Raw genomic sequence first — 13341 nt, 5'->3', positions numbered from 1 at the left:
TAACTATTCAGTTTTAAATATATTATAAAATGAGTAAAAATGTGGAAAAGACACAAAAATATAAAAAATAAAAAATAAAAAAGTATATATGTATATTATAACATTTTTAAAATAATAAAATAAGTTTTTAATTAATATCATATTCAGTAGATCTCACCTCCGTTGAAGTCCACCTCCCCGAGGCAGTCTCGAGGAACTTTAGCCGCACATCTCTTATGGCAGTTAAATTTACAATCTGCAGCAGAAGAGAAACAGAGAATTAAAAACAGAAACGATGGTGTATCTGTACTCGATGTACTAATCAATTAATCAATCAATAAAATAAAACTTTATTAGAATTAGAATTTGGGTTTTGTGACAGTTATTCCATTAAAGACTTCAACAAAATAAAAGTTTTTTTGTAGTAAATATACATTTCATGGTATCACTTAATCAATCAACCAATCAATACAATACCAGTCTGTTCCCCTGTCATGTTATAGCTCGTAATCACAACATACATGATGTAATTAATAAAAAGGGTAAAAGTACCATGTCTCTCTTCACCTGTCACGTGATCACTTCACAAATTAATTAATAAATAAATACATTTAAAACGTTTTTTTTAATGAAATAATATAGCGAACGGATTAGCAAGAAATACATAAATACAGTTAAATGAATGTATCTAGAGAAAGCCAGATTAACTTGATACATATTGTTCCTCCTGAGTGTCACCTTTGCACTGCATGCCCTGCCTGAAGAGCCCCTTCAGCAGCCTCTTGCAGAGCTGGCAGATGGTGGGCCGGGTGTAGGTGTGCACGGAGAAGGTGTGCGGCACTTTGACCCGGCCCAGAACCATCTTCTCCATCCAGATGGGACGCCCGCTCAGCAGGGAGTCCCGCTTCACTGCGCCCAGCAGGGGGCGCTGGAGAGAAGATGTTCAATCAATCAATCAATCAATCAATCAATGCTTATTTATATAGCCCAATATCACAAACGTTACATTATACGTCTCAGTGGACTTCACAGTTTGTACAGAATATCGATACGATCCCCTCTGTCCTCGGACCCTCACATCGGACAAGGACACACTTCAGAGAAAAGTAAACAAACTACATTTTATTATTACAGTATACTTGTTATCAGAGGTGGGAGAAGTACTAAAAGTAGAAGTACTCAGATATTGTACTTGAGTAAAAGTAGAAGTACTCAGATATTGTACTTGAGTAAAAGTAGAAGTACTCAGATCTGGTGCTTGAGTAAAGGTAGAAGTACTCAGGTCTTGTAGTTGAGTAAAAGTAGAAGTACTCAGATCTTGTAGTTGAGTAAAAGTAGAAGTACTCAGGTCTTGTAGTTGAGTAAAAGTAGAAGTACTCAGATCTTGTTCTTGAGTAAAAGTAGAAGTACTCAGGTCTTGTAGTTGAGTAAAAGTAGAAGTACTCAGATCTTGTGCTTGAGTAAAGGTAGAAGTACTCAGATCTTGTGCTTGAGTAAAGGTAGAAGTACTCAGGTCTTGTAGTTGAGTAAAAGTAGAAGTACTCAGATCTTGTAGTTGAGTAAAAGTAGAAGTACTCAGGTCTTGTACTTGAGTAAAAGTAGAAGTACTCAGATCTTGTGCTTGAGTAAAGGTAGAAGTACTCAGGTCTTGTAGTTGAGTAAAAGTAGAAGTACTCAGATCTTGTAGTTGAGTAAAAGTAGAAGTACTCAGGTCTTGTAGTTGAGTAAAAGTAGAAGTACTCAGGTCTTGTAGTTGAGTAAAAGTAGAAGTACTCAGGTCTTGTACTTGAGTAAAAGTAGAAGTACTCAGGTCTTGAAGTTGAGTAAAAGTAGAAGTACTCAGATCTTGTACTTGAGTAAAAGTAGAAGTACTCAGATCTTGTACTTGAGTAAAAGTAGAAGTACTCAGATCTTGTACTTGAGTAAAAGTAGAAGTACTCAGATCTTGTACTTGAGTAAAAGTAGAAGTACTCAGATCTTGTACTTGAGTAAAAGTAGAAGTACTCAGATCTTGTACTTGAGTAAAAGTAGAAGTACTCAGATCTTGTACTTGAGTAAAAGTAGAAGTACTCAGATCTTGTGCTTGAGTAAATAATCAAGTAAAGTACAAGTTCCTCAACATTGTACTTAAGTACAGTACTTGAGTAAATGTACTTCCTTCACACCTCTGCTTGTAATTGATACATGTCAGCAATGTATGAACAACACATCCGGGTTGTTGTGACTTGGTGATGATGGAATGATATATTGTGCCGCCCTTTATTCCTTTAATATAACATCACCCTTCTAAGGCCTTTTATAGAGAGTAACTGAAATGAATTCAGGCAGAGTCCCTGATGTCTTTCTTCCCCTGGTTACGTGTGTTCCTCCCTGCTTTAAAGCGGCCAGAGGGGAGTAAAGGGAGGTGGAGCAGCAGAGAGTAACGTGGAGCACAGATGAAATCTCCTCTCTGCAGAACAATGGCCGTCCTTGTGCGGCGAGCAGCTTACAGGCGAGGTAAGAGCAGGAAGCATGTGACACAATGGGCCTGAACGAGTCCAGAGCAGCAAGAAACCCACGGGGGGTTCGTCAGGAACTGTGTGACGTGACCTGATGAGGACGTTGTTTCTGTTTACATGCATGAAATGACTTCATCCTGATGAACTGCAGCATGTCAACAAGCTGATTGACTTAAACACACACACACACACACACACACACACACACACACACACACACACACACACACACACACACACACACACACACACACACACACACACACACACACACACACACACACACACACACACACACACACACACACACACACACACACACACACACACACACACACACACACACACACACACACACACACACTCTGGTCATTTGTTATTTAGAATTAAATAATTATTATAGTCCTCATTATTTTTATTATTTACGTATTTTATATTATGTTTAACTTCATTACTATTTAAAATATGTTTAACTATTATTATTATTATTTTATTATTAATGTATTTTTTTATTTTTTTATTATTATTTATGTATTTTAGACTAAACCAATAAACACAAATAAATCAAAAATTAGATGCGATTTTGCATTCATGAGAATAAGAATCTTTCCTCTTTGTGTTTAGATGGTTCAGAGAGTGTGTGTGTGTGTGTGTGTGTGTGTGTGTGTGTGTGTGTGTGTGTGTGTGTGTGTGTGTGTGTGTGTGTGTGTGTGCGTGATGTAGCTGATAAAAGTGTGTCTGTTAGTGTGAAGCTCTGATTGTGACTCACTCTGTTCGCTGGTTTGAACGGGATGGAAAATCCACTGGATTGCCTCCAGCTATCAGAGTGTGTGTGTGTGTGTCTGTGTGCGTGTGCGTGCGTGTGTGTGTGTGTGTGTGTGTGTGTGTGTGTGTGTAAAAGAGAGAGAGCCAAAGAGGGGGGGTGACTACTGGAAATGGCTAATTGGTTGGTTGCACAACGTCATGCTGCTAGTTTGGAAAGTGTGTGTGCATGCATGTGTTTATGTGTGTGTGCGTGTGTGTGTGTGTGTGTGTGTGTGTGTGTGTGTGTGTGTGTGTGTGTGTGTGTGTGTGTGTGTGTGTGTGTGTGTTAGTCATTTACACATGTGTCTCTCTCTAAACTGATTCTTGTCTAACAGCTCATCAACATGCTTCTGTTTGAGTCTAAACTCTAAAACCTCTTTCCTATACTGCACTCCCAGCATGCATCTGGGCGAGAGGCAGGGTATATTCTGACACACACACACACACACACACACACACACACACACACACACACACACACACACACACACACACACACACACACACACACACACACACACACACACACACACACACACACACACACACACACACACACACACACACACACACACACACACACACACACACACACACACACACACACACCAATGAGTTTCCAGTTCACCTGACCTGCACTTGTTTGGACTCTGAGAGGAAACACAGACTGGAAACCCTCGGCAGAGAAGAAGAGTAACCGAGTACATTTACTCCAGTACTGTGTATAAGTACTGTGTATAAGTACTGTGTATAAGTACTGTGTAATAATACTGTGTATAAGTACTGTGTATTAATACTTTTTTCATCTTAATAATTTGTAATCCTTTAAAACAAATTAAGAGAAAGTACAATTAGCCGTTCCTCAGTCAATTAAAATATTTAGATGTCATTAATAATAATAATCTAAAAGTGTAACACACAGAAATGAAATCACACACACTCATAGTTATTACTACTTTTGACGCTTTTTCAGACATTAAAGACTTAAGTCAAAGATTTCTTAATTTAAATCCTAACTTTTTTATGAGGCAAAGCAAGAAAGACGTTTTTAACTCAAAGTATCTGCAGTTGTGAAAGGAAGATTATGATCCATAAGGATTGGCCAGATTGTGATAATGATGGTTATTTGTTCAGCCCTGTTTTCACTGCAACATTTCTCCAAATAAACTCCTAAAGCTACAGTTATTTTGATTTTGAAAATGTTGAAATAATGGCCACAAATAGAGTTATTTTACCTCCTGAAATATAGATTAATAAAATATTTCTGAGACATGAAATACGCTGTCTGTATTCACCGTAAACCCGATTGAACCTGATGGTTTCTGCAGAGTTTTGAAATACTGGAGTTCACAGAGGCATTGATTTCCTTAAACAAACACACACTCTGTTCATTTGCTCTTTAACTCGACAAGAAATCTATCATCGTTATTAATATCATCATTTTGGTATTTTTCATTATATTAATTTTCATTACTATTTACAATATGTTTGAACTTTTATGATTATTTAATATTATTATACCTAAAATATGAATGTATTATTTTGATTATTTTCTAATATACTTGTCGTATTTTTTTGTTATTATTAATTATTATTATAATTTTTTTAATTATTATAATTTTTTTATGAACACTTTTTTATATTTGTATTGTAAATAATCGGTAAAAGACTAAGCAAAGAAACAAAATTAAAATAAATCATGAAGGATCCCACCCTCCTGCGGTCTGTATTCACTGTGAACCTGATTGAAGCGTTGTGAAATACAGGATTTTTCCGAGGCATTGAACTCACCTCTTCCTGAGGAGTGGCGGGTAACTCGTTGGACGGGGGGCGAGCGACGGACAGGACGCTTCCCGGCAGCGACACGTTGGACAAACGTCTCTTCTTCGCCCCGCTGCAGTTGTTGGGGATCTTGAACGCACATCTCTTATGGTAGTTCAGGCCACACCCTGTAGGGAGGAAACAGTGTTTTAACATCATTTAATCATCCTGTTGTTTGGGCAAAAGCATTTCATGTATTCATTGCTATACCACAGAAACACTCGCTGCACACGACTTCCTGTCGTTAAGTTTAATTGACAGGAAGCTTGTGTGAATTGTTGTAAATACCCTGGCACCTGTTTCACTGTATTTATATTAAGACTTCTGTATTTCAGGTGGTGTAAGTCTGTTTCCTGTCATTCATTTTGTGTTTACATAATGTGGGCTCGCTGATTAGCTAATCATAGAATCTCTGTTTTATAATCACCAGGTGTGACACTGCTAAGCTAAAGGTGGCTAATGTTGGGCTATAAAGGAACTACAGCACGGTCACATGACTTCACGTCACCACCGCTAAGCTAAAGGTGGCTAATGTTGGGCTATAAAGGAACTACAGCACGGTCACATGACTTCACGTCACCACCGCTAAGCTAAAGGTGGCTAATGTTGGGCTATAAAGGAACTACAGCACGGTCACATGACTTCACGTCACCACCGCTAAGCTAAAGGTGGCTAATGTTGGGCTATAAAGGAACTACAGCACGGTCACATGACTTCACGTCACCACCGCTAAGCTAAAGGTGGCTAATGTTGGGCTATAAAGGAACTACAGCACGGTCACATGACTTCACGTCACCACCGCTAAGCTAAAGGAGGCTAATGTTGGGCTATAAAGGAACTACAGCACGGTCACATGACATCACGTCACCACCGCTAAGCTAAAGGAGGCTAATGTTGGGCTATAAAGGAACTACAGAACGGTCACATGACTTCACGTCACCACCGCTAAGCTAAAGGAGGCTAATGTTGGGCTATAAAGGAACTACAGCACGGTCACATGACTTCACGTCACCACCGCTAAGCTAAAGGAGGCTAATGTTGGGCGATAAAGGAACTATAGCACGGTCACATGACTTCATGTCACCACCGCTAAGCTAAAGGAGACTAATGTTGGGTTATAAAGGAACTACAGCACGGTCACATGACTTCATGTCACCACAGCTAAGCTAAAGGAGGCTAATGTTGGCCGTGAAGACGTTTAGTCGTCTAATTTAGATCGTTTTTTTAGCGCTATCTTCTGGTAAATAATAAAACCGTGTTACCTTCACACTTGAGGCCCTGCCTGACGAGTCCCCACAGCATTTCTCCACAGTCGTCACAGAAAGCCGGAGCTTTGTAGGAGTGAACGTAGAGAGCGTGAGGTCGGATCTGGAAATCCTCCGCTGTGGCAAGAGCTGAAATAATAAAAACACAATACAGTCAAACAACAACAACAACAACAGACAACATGGGACGTTTCCCATCCTGAAACTGGTTTGGATCTTCTGTAAAAATCCTTGATTGCTCGTCAGTAAAGCTTCTGTTATTGTGAAATGAGTTCTGCTTTGGTTAAATACAAATCATAACAACCTCTACTGATAACATTCATTTGAAAAGAGCCGTGTTTAGAGGAAATCATGATCTTAATCTTTTGGTAAAACTCAGTTAAAGTTCCTTTTTGAGGGCATTTAAGAGCTTTTTTAAGCAAATGTTTTGTTTTGTGACGTTAATGTCAGATGCATTTTGTAAATAAGGTTGTTTTAAAGATGTCACAGTAAAAAAAAATGTATAAAGATGTTTTCCTTTTTTTTAAATCCTGTTTTAAGAAATGTTCACATAAATTAAAAATAGTTTTCCCTTGAACGGTAACTCCTAACGTCCGTCACATGGCGTAGATATTTCAGACGGTTACAGAGTAATGGCGCCACAGCCTCATCAAGATAAACGTATTGACCCTCAAACGAGATGACCTCCTGATAACGTGCGTCCTGTTTGAGCCTGTTTGACAAGATAATGATCAATTAACTTAATTAACTTAAAAACTGTGAGTCTCTGAAGTTTCCCCCTCGTTCAACTTGTTCTGCAAACTCTATAATCAGATACAAAGAATGCATTAGCTGCATTACATACAAACATACAAGATATATGAAGGTATTAAATATATAAAAACATGTAATTTAAGATAAAAACAAAAGGAAATAATAAAAAAAGATTAGAAGTTGTTATTTAAAAACGTATTGAAATGCTTTATTTGTCAGGCTGTCAGACTCAAAGACAAAAACATTCAATGCATGTTATATTCAGGTTAGCGTTGAGCGATGCCTTCACTGTCCCGCTAACGTGGGAGAAAGAAACACTCTGATCTCTGCAGGCTTTTGCAGCAGCAGGAAGCGGTCGGGGTTTCATTTACAGTCTCTGGTTTGAACCTTCACACCTCTCCGGAAACAAAGAGCTTCATATTTATGGTGTGTTTGGAGAAAGATCTGAGGAGAGCTAACCGCTAACACTTAGCACGAGGAGGAGGAGGAGGAGGAGGAGGAGGAGGAGGAGGAGGAGGAGGAAGCTGAGAAATAAACGGGGGTTTTAAATTGTTAATTAAAAATATAAAAAAGTCAATACAAGTTGCTCAATGTTAAGGCTATTACATTTTTAGATATAAGTTATTTTAACTTAGTTTTTAAGGAGCTATATTTATAAATATGATTATAATTTGTATTATTTATTTTTTTCTCTTGTACATGTTAATCGTCCTATAGCTTAAGGAAAGTAAAAAGTAAGACTTTATGCTGAGTTAGACAATGCGGTGAAACTTTGCAATAACAAACAGTGCGAGGGATACAAAGGTGCACGATCAAGGAGGATACGTCTGCGGTGTTTGGCTTTGCGGCGCTTTTAGTAAACGCTGGCGGTTTCATCAAGTTGTTGAATTTGCATGTGTTTCAGAACATTTGTGTTTTTATATTTGCATTGTTTCTGAAGCTGCAGTGTTTCTCCTAATGGAAATGTTTTGGGCGCTTGCAGCTGGCAGTCACCGTACGTTTGGGGGTTTAGAACACCTCTTTGTTGGTTGCTGATGCAAAACTACTGGACGAGACAAGCATCCACATCTAAAGCTGTACGTTAAAGATCTTTGGGCTCTGGACGGTTTGTTGGACGAAGAGAAACATGAAACACGTCACTTCAGGCTCTGGGGGCTTCTGGTTCAAGGGTCATATTTAAAGGATGCTTGTTTGGCTTTAAAGCTCCCATGTCATGCTTCTCTGGTTATTACCCGTCCCCTTGTGTGCTATGAAGGTTGTTCTGCATGTGAACGGTCTGCAGAGTCAAAACCCTCAAAGTACACCCTGTAGGGAGTAAAACTCTAACACAGAGAAGACCTGTCTGTGCTGCCCCAGAACGCCTCGTTGGAGATCTCTCTTTTTCCATTGTTTACTTCTTGGGTATAGTGACGTAACGTAACGGCTCCGCGGATTGGTCCGTTACGTTTGGACCAATCCGCGGACTTCCTCACACACACACACTCGGCGGGACGTTGCGAGGCTCTGTGCTGCGAGGAGCGGGACACTGTGAGCTGCTCTCTGGTGAGGGGTCGGCGAGACAGCGAGAACTCAGCCTGAGCACACACACAAACTCCCAGCCAGGCTGCGGGTGTGTGTGTGTGTGTGTGTTCGGGCTGGGTTTTGCTGTGTCTCGCTGTCTCGCAGACGGCCACTGGGCTCACAGGGAGGGGGGGGGCAGGAGCTCCAACAAGCCGTGTAGGACAGAGAGTGAATACACATACTATACAGAGATGCTGTATGAGAAACCAATGTGAGTTTGGAACATTGAACAAAGTAAATCTATTCTAGTAAACCTCAACAATGGAACTATGATCAGTAGAGATGGCCATGACATGGGAGCTTTGAGAAAGGCTAATTGGAAAGGAAATCCATGAACTATTTCACGGGCACTTATTCCACGATCTGCCCGACGAAGAGGCATTTGGTAAACATATTTTTTAAACACTAATATTTTGAAATGTTATAACGCAAAGTCAGCGAGCATTTATTAATGACATCTTTCAGCATTTACTCCCAAGTCTTAATCTGACAAAGGCCACAAGACGCTGAGACACTAGAACACTGACTTGGTTCATGGAGGACAATCTACATCTACTCTTTGAAATAAAAGACGAGCTAAACCTGCAGTTAATTCCTTCTTTTGGTAAACCTCTAAACTCTGAAGCACGGTTGTTGTTGTTATTATTGTTGTTGTTGTTGTTGCTCACCCGACAGCACCACCTCCACCAGGTCTCCTTCGTGGATCTCCTCCGCTGAGCTCAGTCTCTGAAGAATGTTCTCCGAGGTCAGGTCGTGACGGAAGAGAAGGATCTTATCGAACATCCCAAAAAACCCACATTCAGGGAACTGAGGAAGAGGAGGAGGAGGAAGAGGAGGAGGAGGAAGAAGAACAGTTTGACATGTTGATTGAATGCAAGCAATTGTTTGAATGTTGATCTTGTGCTTTAGATATTAAAGTGTGATTTGTAACATCACGTAGGTTTTGTTCTCTGCTATGTTTGGTTATTATTCAATTATGACACACCATCATTTCACCATTTAAATTGTTCCTAAAATAAACCATTACCTCATCTTTTCATCAGATGTGTAAAGAAACACTTTCGAGACAGAACTCTGCAGTTTCTCTTCAATCAGTTTTCAGGTGTTTCAGTAAAATAAACATTATTCAAACCCAAGATCAACGACTGAAATAACATTTATGCCAAGTTAGAAAAAAAAAAGCTTTTTATTGTTCTCATACTGCATCACCTCTTTTCACCCTCTGTCTGAAACCAGAGCCCAGTCTGCTCTGATTGGTTAGCTGGACGGCTCTGCTTCTTGCCCAAACAAGTTGTTGTTTTTTTACAACATGAGTCATGGGTTTTATTTGGAAGGAGGATTTCCTCACAGTTCTGCAGAAAATGAATAACAAAGAGACGTGTGTGTGTGTGTGTGTGTGTGTGTGTGTGTGTGTGTGTGTGTGTGTGTGTGTGTGTGTGTGTGTGAGCACTGGTGTGTAGCCATGTGGATAATGATGCCCGGTGTCAGTGACAGGACATCAGATATTATTCATGATGTACAGTCCCTGTGTGTGTGTGTGTGTTTTTGTCTACTTTTCTAAAAGTTTCTGAGTGTGTGTATGTGTGAGTGTTTTGTGTTTGTGTGTGTGTGTGTGTGTGTGTGTGTGTGTGTGTGTGTGTGTGTGCAGCCTCATCACCTGTTGCTCAGGTTTCCTGCTGCATGCTAACTGCACGCTGCTAACATCCTGCTAACACAGGAAGCTGCTTCACCTGCATGCGTGTGTGCAGGCTGCAGAGAAATCCAGAACACACACACACACACACACACACACACACACACACACACACACACACACACACACACACACACACACACACACACACACACACACACACACACACACACACACACACACACACACACACACACACACACACACACACACACACACACACACACACACACACTTTTAAAAACGTAGACAAACACACACACATGCATGCACTCTCACTGATACGCTCACACACAAAAAAAGGGCCGGGACTCGATTAAAAAGATTAGTCTAATTAATTACAGGCTTTGTAATTAATTAATCGAAAATAATCGCATTTTTAATCACATATAAATATTTGACCTGAGAACAGTGAGAAGCAATTTTTTTCACATGGATTTTAGTATACCATTGAATAATGACTGAATACATAAGCTTAAGCAACAAAACATTGTTTATTTTTTTCAAGGTGGAACACTGGCCATAAAGTGTAGCAATAGCATATTTAGGAATATAGTACATTTCAGAGATTCAGGTAGCCTATAGGTAGGTAGACCTTCTGTAAACTATAACACTTTGTTTTTGAAGTAAAACACAATACTTTCAAGTACATTCAGAACATTGGAAACCCTGACTATTAGAAAACATCTCTCTGTTGCTTCCATAACAGACTTTGTTGATTTACCAACAGTTGATTTAAAAAATCTAATACATTTCAGTCCAACTCTCTCAATAACCTTGGCCAAAACAATAAACAGTTCAACATAAAGTGCCAGTTGCACCAACAACGTAATAAATAGTTCAACATAAAGTGTACCATTTATAATAAAATAAAAAAGTGCCAGTGATTGACCTCAATCCCTCCTATTCTTCCAATATCCTGATGACAAATAAAATCTCTCTGTTGCATAGGCCACTGTTTGATCAACGCGAATTGGGTGTGGGTCCTTGTACTCCGAGTCGGGCTAACGTCCACGCTAGCTTCCACGCTAGCTGCTATATGTTTTGCATTGAGGTGATACTTGAGGCTTGATGTGCTGCGGTGATACGCAAATTCCTTTTTGCATAATTTGCAAACAACCGTGCTCTTATCGACGCTTCCATCCGTCCGTTTTTTAAAACAAAATGTCCCATCCACGGGGCCAACCAAAGCGGTCTCATCAGCTTCTTCGTTCATGTTTGACTATTGTTCACTGTGGTTTGTTGTTGTCTGAAGTCATGAACGTTAGTTGGTGCTCCACTATAATCGGTACGCCTGAAACTCATCCAGTGAGAAACGTTCCGCGGTGCAAATATAAATGCGATTGAAATGCGTTTTTTTACCGCGTTAATTTTTGTGTTAAAGTTAAAGTCCCGGCCCTAAAAAAAACACACATTTGAATCTACTACTAAAACAATGATGCATTGTTGGACCATGTTGGCCTACTCTGTCCAGAAAGTTGAGTAATATTGTTCTAATTGTGTTCCCCTTTCTGATGGTTCTGCACTAAGAGTCTCTCTGAGTTTCTGTCTGGTCCTTTTTCTTCTTAAATGTTGAGTCACGTTGTATTTTCCCTTCTCTTTCCTGGCGTTTCACAACTTTCTCTCTGGCCCTCCATTGTGTTCATTCTGAGACGCTTTCTAGTCTTTCTGTTCCTGTAATCTTTTGGCTTCTCTTCGCCTCGTTCATATTTCTAACATCTTCTCATATATCCTTTGTGTGACACACTTGAAAGAAGCTGTTACAGATTAAATATGATCCCATCTTTATCCCCCGCACGGTGACCAACTCTCCCTCTGTGACGGAGCAGAAAACCTCTGGATGACGCAAGAGATCAGCTGCTCTTTCTGTGAGGTGAGCAGAAACAGAAGCATAATGGACAGAGTGTGTGTTTAATACACACTGATCCCCTCTATGGTTAATCCCCCACTAACCAGGCTTAACCTCCACACACACACACACACACACACACACACACACACACACACACACACACACACACACACACACACACACACACACACACACACACACACACACACACACACACACACACACACACACACACACACACACACACACACACACACACACACACCAAACTGAAGCCACATTTCTTTACGACCCCAAACCTACCGTCAGGGTCAAACAGGTCGAAACCTCCAGGCCTGGCCGTGACCTCTGACCCCCGAGGAGACTGTGTGTGTGTGTGTGTGTGTCTAACTTTAGGGTGTGTTTTTATCAAGCTGTGGGAAGGGAGATATCCGTCACCTCTAATCTGTGCAGCACTCAGACCATCGGAGAGTAAGTGTTCACGGAAACCAATAATCCTGATTCTGAAGGGAGTACAGTACACACACACACACACACACACACACACACACACACACACACACACACACACACACACACACACACACACACACACACACACACACACACACACACACACACACACACACACACACACACACACACACACACACACACACACACACACACACACACTTCTTGGGTTTATATAAGTATACATTTTTTATTTCATTCATTACGTTAAAAATGTTTCAGTGTTTTTCTATTTATTATTACATGCTTTACTCTCAAATAACAATTTTAATCCAAGACACAGCACAGTCCCTTCTATTCTTGTATTTCATCTCTATTTTAGTTTCTTTTAAATATCATTTAATTGGCTTTATTTACTTTTTAAAATATATTTAGATGCATTTTTTTAATGTTTATTTCCCCCACGTCTTAATGCCTTTCATCGGTTTTGTTACGCACCATGCCTTGCCTCTAGAAAACTCGTGTTTTGCACTTCAGGTTAACATTTTGTTGTTTTCCATTCTTAAAATAAGGTTAAATCTGATCTATCATTTCCTAAAGTATCAGACGGTGACCTTTTCTGTTTTTACAGACGAACACACGGGAGCTTATCGTTCCATATTT

At 40.0% G+C, this 13341-nt stretch overlaps 1 protein-coding gene across 2 annotated transcripts in view; it reads right to left on the bottom strand.

Moving 5' to 3' along the window:
- LOC307015268 (serine/threonine-protein kinase D3-like) overlaps window positions 1-13341 on the bottom strand; it is a 41141-nt gene that overhangs the window by 16691 nt on the left and 11109 nt on the right. For both annotated transcript variants that reach the window (XM_079643781.1, XM_079643780.1), the window contains exons 3-7: window positions 9349-9487; window positions 6365-6496; window positions 5073-5230; window positions 718-907; window positions 158-235 (exon numbers count right to left, since the gene is read on the bottom strand). In XM_079643781.1, coding sequence (XP_079499907.1) covers window positions 158-235; window positions 718-907; window positions 5073-5230; window positions 6365-6496; window positions 9349-9487 — 697 coding nt within the window. The remainder of the gene's footprint in view (window positions 1-157; window positions 236-717; window positions 908-5072; window positions 5231-6364; window positions 6497-9348; window positions 9488-13341) is intronic.

This window comes from Notothenia rossii (assembly GCF_949606895.1).
Source record: "Notothenia rossii genome assembly, chromosome: 8".
In the NCBI taxonomy this organism is placed as follows: domain Eukaryota; kingdom Metazoa; phylum Chordata; class Actinopteri; order Perciformes; family Nototheniidae; genus Notothenia; species Notothenia rossii.
This window is presented reverse-complemented; position numbering and strand designations above follow the sequence as displayed.